The sequence below is a fragment of the Ranitomeya variabilis genome, chromosome 3 (assembly GCF_051348905.1).
Source record: "Ranitomeya variabilis isolate aRanVar5 chromosome 3, aRanVar5.hap1, whole genome shotgun sequence".
NCBI lineage: Eukaryota > Metazoa > Chordata > Amphibia > Anura > Dendrobatidae > Ranitomeya > Ranitomeya variabilis.
The window spans coordinates 220,211,372-220,233,648 of NC_135234.1; the positions used below are offsets into that span (position 1 = coordinate 220,211,372).

The 22,277-nt window shown below is 44.4% G+C and overlaps 1 protein-coding gene across 1 annotated transcript in view; it reads right to left on the reverse strand.

The window, feature by feature from the left end:
- Positions 1-22,277, reverse strand: part of CD34 (CD34 molecule) — a 118,086-nt gene that overhangs the window by 42,390 nt on the left and 53,419 nt on the right. The window contains exon 2 of the mRNA XM_077295197.1: positions 19,709-19,897. Within this exon, the coding sequence (XP_077151312.1) occupies positions 19,709-19,897 (189 nt within the window). The remainder of the gene's footprint in view (positions 1-19,708; positions 19,898-22,277) is intronic.

Sequence of the window (22,277 nt, forward strand, 5' to 3'; positions counted from 1 at the left end):
GTCTAGCGGTATAGTGAGCACCTTGAACCCCCAAGGCACTTCACGGAATTTTAAAACATTGGACCATAAAAATTAAAAATGATTTTTTTCACCAGAAATGTTTTTGCCCCAAATTTTTCATTTTTACAAGCACATTGAACCCTCAGGCGCTTGTGGCGGTTTCCACAGTTTAGGCACATCAGAGGCTTTGCTAACACAACATGGTGTTAGGGTTTGGCGGAATGCACCAAATATTTATATATAAAGTAATAGGTGCGTTCGCAACCCGGGGTCCACTGTGCAGGAGTAAAACCCGCTGCTAGGAAGTGACGGTACTATATGGCGGTATAAGTGAACTCTGTTACCTCACAGAGACACTTAAGACAAGAGAACACTGTGCCCTGTTAACCTCACAGAGGAACACTGCTACCAAATAGAGCGAATAGTGGTCTTATTTCAGCCGGGCCCTGAATCACACACACAACTCCTCACCAGAGGTGCCGGTATTCTAGGGACTTATTTCAACCCTGAAACCACATACATAAGACCACACTGGCGCTGAACACACAACTTAGTTGATACTAGCGCATGGCCATGTGGCCATGTGAACCCTTTATAGCTGCAGCAACTTCAGGACCTTCCTAGAGGACCAATGGGAGCTGCTGCAGTACCTGAGCATGTGATGCCCGACCTCCAATGAGAGGTCTTACCCTGGGCATGCTCAGAAGGGGAAAAGCAGGACTTAGTCCCAGAGAAATCTGCTCACCGCTGACCAGTACTGGCTACAATGGCTGAGTCTGGAAAGGCAGCAGTAACCATCTGCACCATATCAGGCTGAGCCAGATGCTGGGACCAACGTCTCCGCTGAGCAGGCTCCACTGCGGCTGGAGAAGAATGGGAGATTGCAGCGGAGATGGCTCGAGATTCCCCCTGTGCAGAGGCAGGAACTCGACCCCTAACACATGGTATCGACTATCTATTCCAGACAGTTTAGCAAAAATCAAATGGCGCTCCTTCATGTTTTTTCCCATAAATGTTGTGTTAGCCCCATATTTTTCATTTTTACAAGGATAACAGGAGAAAATGGGACATACAATTTGCTGTGAAATGCCTCCTGAGTACGCCGATACCACGAATGTGGGGGAAAGCTACTGTTTGGTGCATGGCAGGGTTAAGAAGGGAAGGAGCGCCCCCCAGGTCCATTTTCTCCTGTTGATTTTTGCAGGGCAAAATTGTCAGGAATAGATAGCGGATGGCATGTCGCATTTGCAAATCCCCTCATGTACCTAAACAGTGGAAACCTCCACAAGTGCTTCTATTTTGGAAACTACACCCCTCAAGGAACTTATATAGGTGCAGAGAGCATCTTGAACCCCAATGTGCTTCACAAAATTTTAAATCATTGGACTGTAAAAATTAGTAATGATGTTTTTTTCTCCAGAAATGTTTTAGCTCAAAATTTGTAATTTTTACAAAAATAACAGGAGAATATGCACCACATAATTTGTTGTGCAGGTTCTCCTGAGTAAGTAAATACCCCATATGGGCTCAGAAACTCTTATTTGAGCAAATGGCAGGGCTTGGAAGGGAAGGAGCGCTATTTGATTTTTGGAGTGCAAAATTTTGTGGAATAGATTGTGGACGTCATGTCACATTTGGATATCCACTGAGGTTACAAAACAGCAGAAACACAAACAAGTGACCCCATTTTGCAAACTACACATCTCGAAAAATTCCTCCAGGGGTGTAGTGAGTATTTTTAACCCACAGGTATTTCACAGATTTGTATAACATTCTTGAGTACGGCAATGCCTCATATGTGGAAAAGCTCAGAAGGGAAGGAGGGTCATATCGGAGTCCAGATTTTCCTGGAATGGTTTGAGGGCACCATATCACTATGGCAGTGTCTCTGACGTGTCAGGACAGCAGTACCCCCATAAGTGACAAACTACACCACATGTGTTTTACAACATTTTATACCATTGATTGGTGAAGAAAAAAAATTACATTTTACCAGTATAATGTTGTTTTAGTGCCCAGATTTTACATTTTCACAAAGAGAAATAGGTAAAATTATAGCATTATTTGTAACACAATTTCTGTAGAATGTGGCAATATCCCATATGTGGCTGTACAGTACTAATTGGCCACACGACGCACTTTGAGGGATGGAGTGCTATTTGACTCTTAGAGAACGAATTTTCATAGAATAGTTTACAGACTCCATATATAGAGCCCCTAAGTGTAGAGAAGAGCAGAAACCCCTCTCAATTGACCCCAATTTGGAAATTACACCCCTCTGGGAATTTATCTACAGGTGTAGTGAAGATTTTGCTAGCAATGTATGTTGCTAAGGGAAAATACAAATATGCCATTGTAATGCACAGAACATTGTAGTGCCTAGTAGGTTGTAGTGTTCAGTAAATTGTACCCAGCTTGTGCTTCTGGAGACATGAACCCCATAAATTAAGTGGGTCTCCTCACTAGAGTAATGCTAAACACATGGATGCTAACAGCGGTTTAGGTACATCGTGGGGCTCTGGAGGTGGGGTATTTGGCAGTGCAGATTTTGCTGGATTTCTTTTGGTGGGAGCCACTTTACTTTTCCAGAGCCTCTGTGCTACCAGTAATGTGGACACTAGACCATCCTATATTTCTGTTAACAGATGACGAACCTGAGTGAGAATTTGTTTTTCTGGGATGAGTAGAAGCTTTTATTGGTGGCATTTTGGGATACAGAACATTTTGGATCACATTTATCATATGCTCTACACTGATCAATTACATCAGGGTTCCCATCTTAATCTACAAATAGGTGATTCAGATGAAACCCCCAACAGACTCATTCACCCTGATGAGGCAGCAGAGTTACTCCAGACTCTACGTGGCTTTTATTTGGTGGTATCTGGCTTTTAAGAGGTGCACAAACCTGTGGTGGACTGCGCTTTTATGCACATCTAAAAAAGACGGGCACAGCCAGATCATAAGCCAGACAGCATCCTCAGTGTCTCCATCTGCCTCAATATATGGAGTCTTCTGCCTGGGGTGCTGTCTGAATCACGTATTTCAGAGATGATGGAAACCCCAGTGCAAGCGCTCAGCGCAGGGCGCAGGATAAATGTGAGCTGACCCTTACTGCGATCTTTGGGAGGCAGAACAAACAAATCAAAAGCTTGTCAAGAATTGGTTTTATTTATTTTTACACCGTTCCTCGAGGTATATGTGATAAGACAACTTTATTCTTCACATCGGTACGATAACAGTGATAACAGATTTATATCTATTTTTATGTTTTGGCTGCTGCCACAGACTAAAAACTTTTTTTTACAAACACAAACAAACAAGTTTTTGCATTGCCATATTTTGAGAGCTAAAGCAGCTTTATTCTTTGGGTCAGTATGATCATAGTGATACCACAGTTATATCTTTTTTAATATTTTATCGCTTCTACACATTGAAAATTATTTTATAGAAAAAAATATTGTTTATGGATCACTGTATTCTGAGAGCTATAGCTTTTTTATTTTTCCATTGATGGAGCTGTATTTTTTTTGCGGGACAACATGACGTTGTTTAGTGATACCATTTTTATTTACATTGGGTTTAAATTTATAGTATCAAATAATCAAAAATTGGCATGTGCAAATTTCCAACCTTTACAAAAACCCAGCATCCCCTATGTGCCAAAAAACTGCAGCCATGGGATATTCTAAGTAGGTCTGAAAATGGAAAAGGTGGAGGCCCCCAAAGCAGGAGAAGACTATAAGACAATAGTAAAATGTTTTCAAGATGCTCTTTCCTCAGTTCAAACTGTAATTACAAATAGCAATTGATAGGAACAGTGGAGGTCAAGATAAGGTCTGGGAGACCAAGCAAAATTTCAGTGATAAGTGCTTATTGGATTGCTAGAGAGGCACAGAACTCCTGCTCGACTGCAAAAGACCTTCAGAAAGATTTAGCATACTCTGGAGTTGTGGTACATTGTTCTACTGTTCAGAGACACCTGCACAAATATGGGCTTCATGGAAGAGTCATCAGAAGAAAATTTCTCTTGTATCCTCACCAGAAAATTCAGGAGCAGAAGTAGACCAAAGAACATCTAAACAAGCCTGATGCATTTTGGAAACAAGTCTTGTGGACCGATGAGGTTAAAATAGAACTCTTTGGCCACAATGATAAAAAGGTATGTATGGAGAAAAAAGGGCAAAGAATTTCAGGAAAAATATCTTGCCAACTATTAAGCATGATGGTGGATCAATTGTGCTTTGGAGTTGTGATGCAGCCAATGCCACTGGTAACATTTCATGGGTAAAAGAAAGAAAGGATTCAATGAAATTCCAATAAATTCTTGATGCAACCATAACATCATCTGCAAAAAAGCTTAACTTGAAAAGAGGATGGCTTCTACAAATGGATTATTATCCTAAACACACATGACCCCAACAGTCCCCTGATCTGAACATCATTGAAAATCTGTGGCAATGCAAGATGACCCAGGAATCGCACAAAAATGGAAGAGTTTTCCAAGAAAGAATGGATGAAAATCTCTCAAACAAGAATTGAAAGACTCTTGGCTGGCTACAAAAAGCATTTACCAGCTGTCATACTTTCAAAAGGGAGTGCTACTAGGTACTAACCATGCAGGGTGCCCAATCTTTTTCAGTGACCCCTTTTCCTTTTTGCAATTTTTAAAATGTAAAAGATGACAATATATATATATATATATAATATATATATATATATATATATAGAGAGAGAGAGAGAGAGAGAGAAATTGGAACAGCATCTAGTGCTACCTCAAGTATCATGCAGAGCTTTCCCAACCAGCCATGAAATGGTTTCCAATAATAGAGTAAAAAAAGGAAAACAGCACAAAAAAGTTTGAAAAAAAGTGGACTGAGAAAGAAAGGATATCACATCCGAAAGGTTGACACGCCATTTGGGCAATAAAGTCTACTTTTTATCAAACTTTTTTGTGCTGTTTTCCTTTTTTTTTACTCTCTCTCTCTCTCTCTCTCTCTATATATATATATATATATACCGTATATACTCGAGTATAAGCCAACCCGAGTATAAGCCGACCCCCCTAATTTTGCCACAAAAAACTGGGAAAACTTATTGACTCGAGTATAAGCCTAGGGTGGAAAATGCAGCAGCTACCGGTGAATTTCAAAAATAAAATTAGATGCTCCATACCATTCATTATTGCCCCATAGATGCTCCATATAAAGCTGTGCCATATATAATGCTCCATACCATTGATTATTGCCCCATATATTATCCATATATAGCTGTGCCATATAGAATGCTCTGCACCGTTCATTATGGCCCCATAGATGCTCCATATAAAGCTGTGCCCCATATACAATGCTCTGCACCGTTCATTATGGCCCTATAGATGCTCCATATAAAGCTGTGCCATATATGCTCTGCACCGTTCAGTTTGGCCCCATAGATACTCATTATAAAGCTGCCCCATATGGAATGCTCTGCACCGTTCAGTTTGGCCCCATAGATGCTCCACATAAATCTGTGCCATATATAACGCTGCTGCTGCTGCAATAAAAAAAACAAAACACATACTCACCTTTCTTGCTTGCAGCTCCCCAGCGTCCTGTCCCGGCGTCTCTCTGCACTGACTGATCAGGCAGAGGGCGGCGCGCACACTATATGCGTCATCGCGCCCTCTGACCTGAACAGTCAGAGCGGAGAGACGCCGGGAAGACAGAGCGGCGCCCGGCGTGTGGATCACGGACAGGTAAATATGCGATACTTACCTGCTCCCGGCGTCCCGCTCCTTCCCCCGGACAGCTGGTCTCCGGGTGCCGCAGCCTCTTCCTCTATCACCGGTCACCGGCACCGCTGATTAGAGAAATGAATATTCATTTCTCTAATGAGCGGTCCCACGTGACTGCTGTACAGGGGAAGAGCTGCGGCAACCGAAGACAGTGTGACGGGCAGGGGGAGCGTCAGGATCGCCGGGACTAGGTAAGTATGCCTCAGCGCTCTCTCCCCCTCACCCGCCGACCCTGCCACAGACCGTGACTCGAGTATAAGCCGAGAGGGGCACTTTCAGCCCAAAAATTTGGGCTGAAAATCTCGGCTTATACTCGAGTATATACGGTATATATATATATGTGTATACAGTGGGTACAGAAAGTATTCATATCCCTTTAAAGTTTCACTCTTTGTTTCATTGCAGCCATTTGGTAAATTCAAAAAAGTTCATTTTTTCTCATTAAATGTCACTCTGCACCCCATCTTGACTGAAAAACCCCCCAGAAATGTAGACAATTTTCCAAATTTATAAAAAATTAAAAACTGAAATATCACATGGTCATAAGTATTCAGACCCTTTTCTCGGTATTGAGTAGAAGCACCCTTTTGAGCTAGTACAGCCATGAGTCTTCTTGGGAATGATGCAACAAGTTTTTCACACCTGTATTTGGGGATCCTCTGCCATTCTTCCTTGCAGATCCTCTCCAGCTCCATCAGGTTGGATGGTGAACGTTGGTGGACAGCCATTTTCAGGCCTTTGCTCAATTGGGTTTAGGTTAGCTCTAGCTGTGCCAGTCAAGAATGGTCACAGAGTTGTTTTGAAGCCACTCCTTTGTTAATTTAGCTGTGTGATTATGGTCATTGTTCTGTTGGAAGGTGAACCTTCTGCCAAGTCTGAGTCCAGAGCACTCTGGAAGAGATTTTCATCCAGGATATCTCTGTACTTGGCCGCATCCATTTTTCCTTCAATGGCAACCAGTTGTCCTGTCCCTGCAGCTGAAAAACACCCCCAAAGTATGATGCTGCCACCACCACCATGTTTCACTGTTGGGATTGTATTGGGCAGGTGATGAGCAGTGCCTGGTTTTCTCCATACATACTGCTTAGAATTGTCACCAAAAAGGTCTCTCTTCGTCTTTTCTCAGTCTGGGAGTCCTTGATGTGTATTTTAGCAAACTCTATGTTAGGGGTCGAGTTCCTGCCTCTGCACAGGGGGAATCTCAGTCCATCTCCGCTGCGGTCTCCAATTCTTCTCCTGCCGCAGTGGAGCCTGCTCAGCAGAGACGTCGGTCCCAGTGTCTCGCTCAGTCTGACTCTGTACAAAGAGTTACTGCTGCTTTCCCTGCTTCTGCCATTGAAGTCAGTGCTGGGCAGCGGCGATCAGACACTTCTGGGACTAAGTCCTGCTTTTCTCGTTCTGAGCATGCCCAGAGTAAGATCTCTCAGTGGAGATCGAGGGTCACATGATCAGATACTGCAGCTTAGGCCATTGGTCCTTCAGGAAGGTCCTGTAGGTGCTCACGCTCTGTGGCAGCCTCTCATTGGTCCTTGTAGGAAGGTCCTGTACGTGCTGCAACTATTTAAGGCTCGCATGGCCGCACGGCCATGGGCTAGTATTGTTCTTAGTTATGTACTTGCAGCGCCCCAGAGTCCTGGTCGTTGCAGTACTGTGGCTCCGCCACTATGGGGAGCCATGGTGCGTCCGATGGCACTGAAGGAGTTCATCTGATCAGGTATCACAGACACCAATACATTTCACAGCCGGGCCTCCGGGGGGAGCTAAGGGTTCTATTCATTAGGCCACTCCCCACCATAGTGGGTAAACTGGGGGTCAGGCAGGAAGTTAGATCAGAAAGCTGACTGGATTGGACGAAGCAACACCTAGTGGCAGAGGGTGTTGTGGAGGAAGAGACAGTAGGGTCTCTGTCAGGGGTGGGATCCTGACAGAGGCTTGGCATTGAAAAGAACGTAACGGGTCCGCGCCAGCTCCGGGAAGCGGCGGGACCCAAGAAAGGACTAGAAGCGAGATAGATTGTGCTGAGTGAGAAACGAGATCAAGCAATAGGAGAATTCCAGTAGGGGTCGTGCTGTAAGACCGGAGCAACACCCTACTGAGGCGCACTACCGGTGGCCGGAACGCCGAGGGAGTATTATAACATTCAGCTTCAAGCAATACTCTAAACAGCGGCAGGACAGTCAGTTTAAGGCGGGCTGTCTAACACATATCACCTATGAAGTCTTGGGAGGCAATTGCGGGAGAGGGGCGTCTCTAGGGTCCCGGAAGAACTCCAGGCCTATCCGACAAACGGGTGCCGTTCTAACTGTAACATCAGGAAGGGACGGAAGATTAGAAGAACATCATTTAATCGAGTTGTGAGGGAACTTAAGAAACAGACACAACGGTTGTGGGGTACTTTCCGTAAGCACAGCAGGGAAGGACTACAACACATAGCGCTAAGAAGGAAGGCACCGATTTCCACCTGTGAAGTGAACTCTGGAGGTGCCATTGGACCGGCCGGACTTGCGCAGCCTGGTGAACCGTATTCTGGACTGAGGACTCAGAGATCTCCAGTAAAGAGGTAAAGAGACTGCAACCTGGTGTCCTCGTTATTTACCGCGACCTGCACCCCACAACTGCACCGTTACAACACCACTTATTGCACTGGACGTCCCCCACTGACAGACAGGGCCACGGACCGGGTCTAGCCACCATGACAACCCCAGAGCAGAGACCCAGAGGCCCGGCTCCGGGTACCCCTCGGCCCTGCGGTGGTGTGGGGGCGCTCCAAACTTGGCGTCACGAACAGGATCTACTTAAGCCTGAAGAATCGGGTCATGTGTGCCTTGGAACTGTGATTCATTGTGCTTGGATTGTACTTTATTGCAAAGACTGTGCTGCGCCATTTACCGCCAAAAGTTCCCGCCAAAAACCGCCGCCATTGCTACGCCAGAGAAGCAGGAGGGTGTGCCATGGGAGGAGACTACCAAAGTGGCGCCAGAAGCGGTGATCGCCCCCTGCGCCTCTTGTTGCAAAGCGATGACCTGCCTCAAAGCAGAGAACCGCCCCCTGACCTGCGATGGCGGGAACGAGGTGAAGGAGGAGCTCGACCTTGGAGAAATGGCAGGGTCAGATGCATGCATTGCCGCCGAATGCCGGACAGCGACGATGAACAGCAGGTGCCCGAACAACGGCGAGGTGATCCCGGTTTGTCCTCACCCATCAGAAGAGGACTCGCGTCCACCGCCGGTGAGGGACCTGGACTCCTTGGAGACACCAGTGGAGGAGCCGAGCCTGCCTATCCTAGTCACGGAATCATGGAGGGCGGAGTTACGTCAAGAGATGACTCCGGAGGAGCCGTGGTCCGGGCCGCAGCCGATTCCAGTGTCCTTGTCAACGGACCGGAGCGACATCGGTGGAATCACATCAGGTGCAGGTATGGACGACATCCCTACTCCCCTGGCCGATTCTGCTCTCCCGACCGATCCGGCTCCCTTGATCGATCCCACTCCCGTGACCGCTCCCCACCCCGGCAATGATCGTTCCTTCTTGGTGGAGCGGGTTATCCTCACCTCCAACGCGATGGGGAAGCTAGTGCCTCCGCTACCAACCAAGATGGGAGAACCCATAGGTGTGGGCCTAGACGGGGTGATCCTTCGGTGGGACACCCCCTGGACAGGGCCGGATGGGACCCGGGAGGATGGCCTCACCCTTGCGGTACTTACCTGGGAGCAGTATAAGGAATGTCTGATCCAACACTGGAAAGATCGGGACGAGACCGAACCACCTGACACGCCACGTAAGAAGTCTGCTCCCGGCAGGAAAGACGTGGTAAAGCGGGGAACTGTACTGGCCTACCACCTGAAGAGGGGATGGGGTTCCATACAGGAACCAGGGCTACCAACTGATGTCTTTGTCACTAGCTATAATGTGAAGACCCCCTGCTGCAGTCGAAATGGTGACCCGTTACAAAGAGGGGATCAGGTGACTTACACCCGCCATCGGAGTGCACAAGGATGGTGTGCCCGGAACGTTCGACGGTGTGAGCCTGAGAGAGCGCCCCCTGGTGTCCCGATCATGACTGATCCCGATTTGCCGGACCTCGTTCCCATCACCACGGTACGTCTTGTAGCGGCTACCGAACTCGCAAGCAGGATTAGCCTTCAAATCCAGGCACCGGCTGATCTGATGGCATCTGAGAGACCAACTACCAGTACGGGTGCCACGTTGGCTGGGGGACAGGGATCGCCCCCAGACTTAAAAGAATAAACCTCGATACCATGAATCTGTAAATAGTTACTGTTTTCTGTTGGGCTGCTAAACCCGTTCAGGGTAAACTCTTAAAGGGATCCCTTTGTTGACCCGGGATCCCTATTGTTTGTTTTTGTTACCAAAAGTTTTGCACAAGTTTTAAAAAAGAAAAAAAACTGCTGAATCATGAACAGTGCATGATCCGAACTCTTTTGTATATAGTTTGCACCTTATTAAAGGCGCTCCCTACTGGTTTTACTTAAACAAGGACTCTTTGCGAAGATACCGCACTGGAACCTTTGATGAGTATGGACTGGTAGCTTGAGAAGATGTGCTACCTCACAGAGATTTGGTCCCCTCTTAAAGGGGATGTTCATTTGTTGCACGTAAATGGTGATATTGCTTTAAGACCGGTAGCAATAATGTCAATGGAAGAAAATGCTGATAATATTTACATGTAAAAGTTATATGTATGCCATTAGTTAATTGTAAAGGAATGCTGATAATGTTCTCTGAAAGAAAAAGTAAAAGGAAGTAATGAGAAAGTTTAATGTTGTGAAAAGAGGATAGTTGATAATGTTGATAAGAAAAGGGGGGGGATAGAAGGTAAACCCTGCGTTCCCCATCGAAAGTTAGTAATGTGTTACTAAGGACAGAAAGTGAACCCGTAAGGGTTAGTGGGTGAGTCCTTATAGGAGCCAAGTAGAGCCGGCTCAGTGTTCTCAAACTGAAAGAAAAGTTATGTTCTATACTGTGTATAGTAGTTGAAAAGGCAGTAGGCCCTGGCTGAACGGGGCGGTCCTGTAACAGAAAGGAGAGGCAGTAGGTCTGGTGCCGATAGGACAGGCGGTCCTGCAGATCCAAAGTAGGAGAATGAAAAAGTTAAAGTGCCTTATAATGTGATTATAGAAAGGTCTTTAGTGGATTTAGAGTGTGAGTCCTTAAAGGCAATGTTAAATTATTGTTCAACAATTTTGCACTTAAGTAGAATGCCCAGTTGGGTAACAGAAGTAAATTATAGCATGTTGCTATGATATTTTTTGCCATGTTTGTAACGTTCAAGTGTCCTTACCTCCCATAAAGGGAAGCCTGTTCAAGTATACTTATTGTCATTGCACTCAACAAAATTGTATGTCTTTTTGCTAACTTGTATTGTTGTTTTCTTCCCAGTCCCGGAGTACTGTGTTTAACCAGGGGGGAGTGCAGCGCCCCAGAGTCCTGGTCGTTGCAGTACTGTGGCTCCGCCACTATGGGGAGCCATGGTGCGTCCGATGGCACTGAAGGAGTTCATCTGATCAGGTATCACAGACACCAATACATTTCACAGCCGGGCCTCCGGGGGGAGCTAAGGGTTCTATTCATTAGGCCACTCCCCACCATAGTGGGTAAACTGGGGGTCAGGCAGGAAGTTAGATCAGAAAGCTGACTGGATTGGACGAAGCAACACCTAGTGGCAGAGGGTGTTGTGGAGGAAGAGACAGTAGGGTCTCTGTCAGGGGTGGGATCCTGACAGAGGCTTGGCATTGAAAAGAACGTAACGGGTCCGCGCCAGCTCCGGGAAGCGGCGGGACCCAAGAAAGGACTAGAAGCGAGATAGATTGTGCTGAGTGAGAAACGAGATCAAGCAATAGGAGAATTCCAGTAGGGGTCGTGCTGTAAGACCGGAGCAACACCCTACTGAGGCGCACTACCGGTGGCCGGAACGCCGAGGGAGTATTATAACATTCAGCTTCAAGCAATACTCTAAACAGCGGCAGGACAGTCAGTTTAAGGCGGGCTGTCTAACACATATCACCTATGAAGTCTTGGGAGGCAATTGCGGGAGAGGGGCGTCTCTAGGGTCCCGGAAGAACTCCAGGCCTATCCGACAAACGGGTGCCGTTCTAACTGTAACATCAGGAAGGGACGGAAGATTAGAAGAACATCATTTAATCGAGTTGTGAGGGAACTTAAGAAACAGACACAACGGTTGTGGGGTACTTTCCGTAAGCACAGCAGGGAAGGACTACAACACATAGCGCTAAGAAGGAAGGCACCGATTTCCACCTGTGAAGTGAACTCTGGAGGTGCCATTGGACCGGCCGGACTTGCGCAGCCTGGTGAACCGTATTCTGGACTGAGGACTCAGAGATCTCCAGTAAAGAGGTAAAGAGACTGCAACCTGGTGTCCTCGTTATTTACCGCGACCTGCACCCCACAACTGCACCGTTACAACACCACTTATTGCACTGGACGTCCCCCACTGACAGACAGGGCCACGGACCGGGTCTAGCCACCGTGACAACCCCAGAGCAGAGACCCAGAGGCCCGGCTCCGGGTACCCCTCGGCCCTGCGGTGGTGTGGGGGCGCTCCATACTTTGCGCCAGTGTGGTCATGTGTGTTCAGGGACCCGGCTGAAATAAGCACCTAGAATGCTGGCACCTCCGGCGAGGAGTTTGTGTGTTTGTGTATTCAGGGACCTGGCTGAAATAAGCCCCTAGAATGCTGGCACCTCCGGCTAGGAGTTTTGTGTGCGTGCATGATCACTGACTGCTCTCGTTTGGGTAGTTAGCCTGTGCCACTGTGAGGTCTAACAGGGCGTAGTGCTTTGAGTTCACGGCTATTCTGTGAAGTAACAGAGTTAGCTCATACCGCCATATAGTTCTGCCGTTTGCTAGCAGCAGGTTCGCCTGCACGGTGGACCCTGGGCTGCGAACGCATCTATTATAATAAAATCTCTATATTCATTCGGTGCGTTCCGCTAGCCCTAATACTCTATGCCGGCTTTCATACTCCTTGCACTGAGGAGAGGCTTCCGTCGAGCCACTCTGCCATAAAGGTCTGACTGATGGAGGGCTGCAGTGATAGTTGACTTTGTGGAACTTTCTCCCATCTCCCTACTGCATCTGTGGAGCTCAGTCACAGTGATCTTGGGGTTCTTCTTTACCTCTCTCACCAAGGCTCTTCTCCCATGATTGCTCAGTTTGGCTCGACAGCCAGGTCTAGGAAGACTTCTGGTGGTCTCAAACTTCTTCCATTTAAGGATTGTGGGGGCCATTGTGCTTTTAGTAAGCTTGAATACTGCAGAAATCCTGTTGTAACCTTGGCCAGATCTGTACCTTGCCACAATTCTGTCTCTGAGCTCCTTGGCCAGTTCCTTTGACCTCATGATTCTCATTTGGTCTGACATGAACTGTGAGCTGTGATGTCTTAAATAGACAGGTGTGTGTCTTTCCAAATGAAGTCCTATCATTTTAATTAAACACAGCTGGACTCAAGTGAAGGAGTAGAACCATCTCAAGGAGGTTCACAAGGAAATGGACAGCATGTGACTTAAATATGAGTGTCTGAGCAAAGGGTCTGAATACTTATGACCATGTGATATTTTATTTTTTTATTTTGTATTAAATTTGCAAAAATTTCTACATCTCTGTTTTTTTTTCAGTGCAGAGTGTACATTAATGTGAAAAAATTAACTTTTTTGAATTTACCAAATGGTACAATCACAAAGAGTGAAACATTTAAAGGGGTCTGAATACTTTCCATACCCAATGTATATTTATTTCTTTTTGCCTAAAACACAAAGGAAATATGTCATCTTTAACTTTAGGCATTTAGAGATTATTTCATCTTCAACTTGCTCAACTGTCCACGCCTCAAAGTACAACCATTACGTTCATGAACATGTAGGAAATGTTGAGAGGCACCTGAGAGGCTTCATTTTGAGCATCTCATATGTATTCTGATATGTGTTTTCTTAGTGGGTGCGTAGTACACCCCACATATTATTGTTTGCATGCTTCACGTGTAATAACATCAATACTGTAAGTAGTACTACAGTTGATGAAGAAGTTAATTTTAAACTTTTATTAGTGGAAGTGCAGGTTTTTGTGTTGACCATATAGGGACAAAAACACCAAGCTTTTTTGCCACATTTGAAGAACCATTAGTTGATAACCAGTTTTTAGAAGTCTTATTTCTATTAGTATGATATCTTGGAGATATAATGCTACCTAGAGTAATTCCAGGTTTAGACACAAATGTGTAACCTATTTGTAGAATATTTCTGAACGAATTATCAGTGTACAAAATAGGTAAATATTTTTTAACAATATTTGTAATTTCATAGTATGAATTACTATATTGAGCGGAAAAAATTGTAGGATTTTTTTCTGTATATTTTGTCTTCTTTTTTGCATGAAAAAATTGATTTTCTGAATTTGAAATTAGCGATCTTTTTTGCCCAGATTACATTTGCACATTTCATCAGTCAAAGCAATTAATGCTAATTTATGCAGTATCAAGGTCTACAATGCCTTCATATCACACATTATCAAAGTATAATTTACCAACCGTTGAATGTCCTTCATAGCATTTAAAACATGTTTAAAATCATGAATATAGCTGCTGGAGAATAATTGTACCAGACCAGAAGTCTGTCACCTAACAACTCACTGAGATTTTCCAACAAGGATCCGATAGCAGACACAATAGGTCTGAATGATGTTGGAAATTTCTCTTTGTGCATTTTTGGGAGAGAATGGGATTTAGGAGTCCTAGGACACGGACGATTTCAATATTCAGCTTGTTTAGTTGTAATACGTTTTAATAAGACCAAGGTGTATGCTTTTATCTTAAGTCATATTGCAAGACTCGTTAAAGGATTGATTGTGACTTGTAGGATTGCTGCTTCCAAGAGGTGGCGCTGTAGAGTTCAAGTCCTCTTTCTCTCTGAAGAGACAATTTGCGCCTTCATCCAGAAGTTTTGCTAAAGATTCCTTGATATGGTTAATAGGATCAGAAACCAATGGCTTATAAACCATCTTTTAACATTAACATTAACTGGACTTCGTGACTGTAGTGGGTAAAACTCTTGATTAGTTAACCTTTGGGAAAAATTATGATCATGTAGTTTTGAAGACTCTCATGTTGATTAATTCATTTTCATTAGTAGGTTGACTAAAGTTTGGTTCATCAGAAAAAATTCAAGTTTAATTAAACAAACATATGATGTCCCACAGTTCCCCCACACACATAAAATCCCCAACAGTGAACCCAATCAACATCAACACAATATGGTGCCCTTTAGTATCCATACACAAAATGAATTCCACACATAGTATGGTGTTCCACAGTGACCCCTCCACAGTATAAGATTCACAGTCAACCATCACAGTATGAAGCTTCCACAGCCCATCATAGCGTATGACACCACTATAGCTCCATACACAGTACGATTGTGCTAGCCTCCCCACAACGTATGATACCCCCACTAAGTATGATGACTTCACAGACTCTCCACATAATAACATGGCCTCCACAGTCTCCTACACACAGTAGAATGTCCTACAGTGACCACTCCACAGTATAATGCTCCCAGTCACGCTGACAACACATTATGATACAGTTATAGTTCCCTACTCAGTCTGATTCACACACAGCCCCCACATAGTGTGATGCCTACCACATTGGACGAAGGACCCAACAGTCCCCATACACAACATATTGACCCTATTAGTCCCCAACCATCATAGTATGGTGGCACCTACAGACATCCAAACACAGTATGATGGTCTCCTCAACCACCCACACAGTATGAAACCTCCACAGCTCACCCCCACACTGTATGATGGACTGACAATCCTCCCACACAGCATATTGACCCTATTAGCTCCTTCATACATTATGATTCCTCCACAGTTTCCCCCCCTTGTAGTGACTGACAAAATAAAACAAAATAAATAAATTCTCACTTAGCCTCGTTCCCTTGATGCACTGCAGGAGCGACCTAGTGATTTTATTGCAGTATTTTATTTAACTGCATATGCGTTCTGAGGATCTTCATTCGGCACCAGGTGCCTGCAATGTTTGGACCCATGTGGAGGTGTGGGGTGTTCTTATTAGGGGTACGCCACTGAGACAACACAGTTTAAGTTTAATTAAATAGGCATGTCAAAAGAGATGACAGTGACTCTTTAATCCCTTAACGACAAGAGGTATTTTTGGCTTTGCATTTTCATTTTTTGCTGCCCTTCTTAACAGAGCTTCTTTTATTTTTTGGTCACAATGGCCATGTGAGGGCTTGTTTTTGTGGGACGAGCTGTACTTTTGAACAACATCATTGGTTTCACCATATCTTTGTACTGGAAAACGGTAAAAAAATTCTAAGTGCAGTGAAATTGCAAAAAAAAAGTACAATTCCACAATAGTTTTTTGCTTTTCATTTTTACTAGGTACACTAAATGCTAAAACTGACCTGCCATTATGATATGATTCTCCAGGTCATTATAAATTCATAGACACCAAACATGTCTAGGTTCTTTCTTATCTAAGTGGTGAAAAAATTTTCCAAAATGTGTTAAAAACAAATTGCGCCATTTTCCGACATCTCCATTTTTGCGATCTCGGGTTGAGTGAGGGCTTATTTTTTGCGTGCCGAGCTGATGTTTTTAAAGATACCATTTTGGTGCAGATATAATCTTTTGATCGCCCGTTATTGCATTTTAATGCAATGTTGCAGCGACCAAAAAAGATGAAATTTTGGCGTTTTGACTTTTATTCTTGTTACGCTGTTTAGCGATCGGGTTAATTCTTTTGTATATTGATAGAGGCGATTCTGAATGCGACGATACCAAATATGTGTATGTTTGTTTTTTTATTGTTTTATTTTGAAAGGGGCAAAAGGAAGGTGATTTGAATTTTTATATTTTTTTTATTTTTAAAATATTTTTAAAAACATTTTTTTAACTTTTGGCATGCTTCAATAGTCTTCATGGGAGAATAAAAGCTGCCATAATCCGATCACCTCTGCTGCATGCAGGCGATGATCAGATTGCCTGTATGTAGCAAAATTGTGGACTTGCTATGAGCACCGACCACCAGGTGGCGCTCATACCAATCAGGCAGTAACAACAATAGAGGTCTGCTGGGGACCTATGGTTATCATGCCAACCCATCGGCGACCTGTGGTCATGTGACAATGGCGCCGATGGGTGGGATTTCCGGCACGCTTGCCGGAAGTGCGTGTTAAATGTTGCTGTCAGAGTTTGACAGTGGCATTTAATGGGTTAACAGCTGCGGGTGGTTCACGATTCCACCTGCAGCTGTTGCAGGCACATGTCAGCTGTTCAAAACAGCCCACATCATAGGAAGGGTGTCTGACATCGGCATACTATTACACCCGATGTTGGAAAGGGGATAAAAAGAAAACAGCTTATGCTTTCAGTGATGGACTGGTTTGACAAACTTTGCAAGGCAGCTATCCATACTTCTACTTTCTACTTAAAAGTAGAATAATAATTACAACTTTCTGTTAGAAAAATAATAAAAAAATAAGAACGCTGGCCTAAAAGCTTCAATATGTTTCAATATGGAGTTTTAGAGAGGACATTTTTATAATTTTCAAGATTTTTTTCTATTAAAGAATCTTACAGATAGTTTACCATTAAACTTAGACTGGTTTCACACTTGCGTTTTTTGCCGCTGCGTTTTAGCGCTAAAAAACGCATGCGTTTTTTTTCTATACTTAACATTAAAAACGCATGCGTTTTTTAGCATGAGTTTTGCACATGTTTTCGGCAACGCATGCGTTTTTTGACGCGTGCGTTTAGTTGCAGAAATGCAACCTGTAGTAATTTCTAGCGGCGTTTTTTTGCCGCAAAAAAACGCATGCGTTTATTCGCGGCAAAAAAATGCATTGCTGTCTATGTAAACGCATGCGTTTTTAAGCACATGTGTTTACATGCGTTTTTAAACGCATGCGTTTCTATAGAAAAACACAAGAAAACACAAAAAAAGAAGAAAACCCTAACCCTAACCCTTGGGTTACTAGGGATCCTAACCCTAACCATAACCCTAACCCTAACCCTAGGGATCCTAACCCTTAGGGTTAGGGTTAGGGTTAGGGTTAGGATCCCTAGGGTAACGGTTAGGGTTAGGATCCCTAGTAACCCTAGGAATCCTAACCCTAACCCTAGGGATCCTAACCCTAACCCTTTGGGTTAGGGTTAGGATCCCAACCCTTAGGGTTAGGGTTAGGGTTAGGATCCCTAGGGTTATGGTTAGGGTTAGGGGTAGGGGTAGGGTTAGGGGTAGGGTTAGGATCCCAAGGGTTATGGTTAGGGTTAGGGGAAGGGTTAGGGGTAGGGTTAGGGTTTGGATCCCTAGGGTTAGGGTTAGGGTTTGGATCCCTTTATCACCTTGATGGTGGGGGGTGGCTTATCAGTGACCTGGTGACCAGGACATTCTTCTAATAAAAAGCTACCCCTAACCCTAACCCTAGGGATCCTAACCCTGACCCTAACCCTAACCCTAGCTAATTCTATTAATAGTGGGTTTTCTAGTTGATTTTGATGATTGGCAGCTGTCACACACTTCTCAGCATGCGTTTCAAAAACGCAAACGCAGGAAAAAACGCATGTAAACGTGTCAAAACGCCGCGTTTTTTTTTCTGCATGCAAACACGTATGCGTCTAAAAAACGCAGCGTTTGCATGCGTTTACATGCGTTTTTTCACCACCTGCGTTTTTTTAAAAAACGCTGCAGATCAAAACGCAAGTGTGAAACCAGCCTAAGTGATAACATGAACAATGAATTATATTTTCAGGAATTGCTAACAGCTTTGAAGATTAAAGGCCAGCCTCCTAGAATTACAAGTGGTATTACTAAGAGTTAGGAAGGACATTATGGGTTTAGAGGGAGGAAGGTGGAATATTACAAAGTAAATACTTAGTAGTGCAGAAAAATCTTGGTGACGGTAATTGGTTTTGGTAACAAGGGTGATGAAAAGCTTATTGAGAATGTGACTATGAATAGAAACAGATGGGTATAGCTTTGGTGATACGTACTAGTTAAAGGCAAGAATTATATGGGTTTCCCAGGCTTACGACATTGATGACCTATTCTCTGAAGTCCACCTCATAGGAAAGCATGGCCGAACTGCCGGGGGGGCTCTGGCCTTTAACAAGATGTCGGCAGAGCCCCCCGCAGCACCGGAGACACCCCCGCAGCACCGGAGACACCCTTGCAGCACCGGAGACACCCCTGCAGCACAGAAGACACCCCTGCAGGGCAGGAGCCCCCTTGCAGCACAGGCGTGGGCCGCAAATAGAGAACTAGGTACTGGATAGACTTTTGTAACCCACCTTATCAGCATATACTTCCCAACCCATGGGAGAGCCTGATTGTGCTGCGGCCTTGTTTGCTTCCGCCGCATATGTTCATGGACTAGGGGCTCAGTGAAAGGTACTGGACACCGACCACTGCCGCCAGAAGATGGACCGTTGTTTGCAGGACCCCAATGGAACAGCACCGCGCCAGCTGTTTGTTGATGTCGTCACCTGCTCCATAATTGCCACGGCCTGGAAGACGACTGACAGGCTAAGTTGATCTAACATAAACTGCCACTATCTTTTCCCTTGTTTTCACTGACTCTGCACATCTTTTTACATCTGAACTGTTTTTGTACTCCCTGCATGGAATATTCCCCTGTTAAGTAAAATTGTTAACCCTTGCTCTGTCTCCTGTCCGTTACTGCATCCCGCAACCTGCTCACAGTACAATAATGTCTTCCGTTTGCAAAGGTGGCCATAAAACCATGTTTGTTGTCTAATGGATCCAAACAATGCACTACAGATCCAAATGATTTATCACAGAAAACATTATGAGCTGTAATGTGCAGCATTAAATGTACAGTATAGTATAAGAAATAATGGGTCCATTACCTGTAGCTATGCCATCTGTAGGTCCTGATAGCCGGGTTGAGGGCGCACTTGATTGTTTAATGGTAGTACCGTGTATGGTCTCTTTAGTAGACTTAATTTCTGTGAAAATCGTAGTGGAAACAGTGGCTGCAACAGATTTTTCTGTAGTAGTTGGTAGTGTTGCGGTTGTTGCTGTGACATCAGCAGATACTGAAAAAGATTTCAAAATAGTAATATAAGTGAATATTATATAAATACACATATTTATAGTATATATATATATACTGTATATATGTACAGTATATATATATATATATACTGTATATACAGTATATATATACCATATTTTTCGGCGTATAAGACGACTGGGCGTATAAGACGACCCCCAATTTTTCGGGGGTCATCTTATACACCGGGTGTCGTCTTATACGGCGTGTGCAGGGAGTGGTCCTGGATAGTGTTGATATTTGCTGTATCGGAATTCCGATACCGAGTTCCGATATTTTTGCAATATCGGAAATCGGAATCGGAAGTGTGCGGTGCATATGGTTACCAGGGTCTAGAGGAGAGGAGACTCTCCTTCAGGCCCTGGGATCCATATTCATGTAAAAAATAAATAATAAAAATAAAAAATATTGATATACTCACCCCTCCGACGGCCCCGGCTCTCACCGGTCCAAGCGTCTGCCTCCGTTCCTAAGAATGCAGGGAGTGAAGGACCTTCGATGACGTCGCGGTCACGTGAGCGGTCACATGAGCGGTCACGTGACCAATCACAAGCCGCGACGTCATTGCAGGTCCTTCACTCCCTGCATTCTTAGGAACGGAGGCTGACGCTTGGACCGGTGAGAGCCGGGGCCGTCGGAGAGGTGAGTATATCAATATTTTTTATTTTTATTCTTTATTTTATACATGAATATGGATCCCAGGGCCTGAAGGAGAGTTTCCTCTCCTTCAGACCCTGGGAACCATTCCGATATTTTGTGTCCCATTGATATGCATTGGTATCGGGTATCGGTATCGGCGATATCCGATATTTTTTGGATATCGGCCGATCCAATCCGATACCGATACCTTTGCATATCGGAAGGTATCGCTCAACACTAGTCCTGGATGGTTCCCAGGGTCTGGAGGAGAGGAGAACTATATATATATATATATATATATATATATATATATATATATATATACACACACACACATACATACATACAGGTGCTTCTCACAAAATTAGAATATCATCAAAAATGTAATATATTTCAGTTCTTCAGTTCAAAAAGGAAATTCAGAAATTCATTTATTATATAGAGTCATTTCAAACAGATTGATCTATTTCCAGTGTTTATTTTTGATAATGTTGATGATTATGGCTTACAGCCAATGAAAACCCCAAAGTCATTATCTCAGAAAATTAGAATACTTTATAACACCAGCTTGAAAAATTATTTTAAAATCCGAAATGTTGGCCTACTGAAATGTATGTTCAGTAAATCCACTCAATACTTGATCAGGGCTCCTTTTGCATCAAATTCTGCATCAATGCGGCATGGCATGGAGGCGATCAGCCTGTGTCACTGCAGAGGTGATATGGAAGCCCAGGTTGCTTTGATAGCAGCCTTCAGCTCGTCTGCATTGTTGGGTCTGGTGTCTCATCCTCTTCTTGACAATACCTCATAAATTCTCTATGGGGTAAAGTCAGGCGAGTTTGCTGGCTAATCAAGCAGAGTGATACTGTTGCTTTTAACCCCTTTCTGACCTCGGACGGGATAGTACGTTCGAGGTCAGAAGTCCCGCTTTGATGCGGGCTCCGGCGGTGAGCCCGCATCAAAGCCGGGACATGTCAGCTGTTTTGAACAGCTGACATGTGCCCGCAATAGTGGCGGGTGAAATCGCGATTCACCCACTGCTATTAACTAGTTAAATGCCGCTGTCAAACGCAGACAGCGGCATTTAACCGGCGCTTCCGGCCAGGCGGCCGGAAATAAGCGCATCACCGACCCCTGTCACATGATCGGGGGTCGGCGATGCTTCTGTATAGTAACCATAGAGGTCCTTGAGACCTCTATGGTTACTGATCCCCGGTAGCTGTGAGCGCCACCCTGTGGTCGGCGCTCACAGCACACCAGCATTTCTGCTGCATAGCAGCGATCTGATGATCGCTGCTATGTAGCAGAGCCGATCGCATTGTGCCAGCTTCTAGCCTCCCATGGAGGCTATTGAAGCATGGCAAAAGTGAAAATAAAAAGTAAAAAAAAATGTGAAAAAAATAAAAAATATATAAAAGTTTAAATCACCCCCTTTCGCCCCAATCAAAATAAATCAATTAAAAAAAAATCAAACCTACACATGTTTGGTATCGCCGCTTTCAGAATTGTCCGATCTATCAATAAAAAAAAAGCATTAACCTGATCGCTAAACGGCGTAGCGATAAAAAAATTCGAAACGCCAGAATTACGTTTTTTTGTTGCCGCGACATTGCATTAAAATGCAAATAACGGGCGATCAAAAGAACGTATCTGCACCGAAATGGTATCATTAAAAACGCCAGCTTGGCACGCAAAAAATAAGCCCTCAAACGACCAAAGATCAT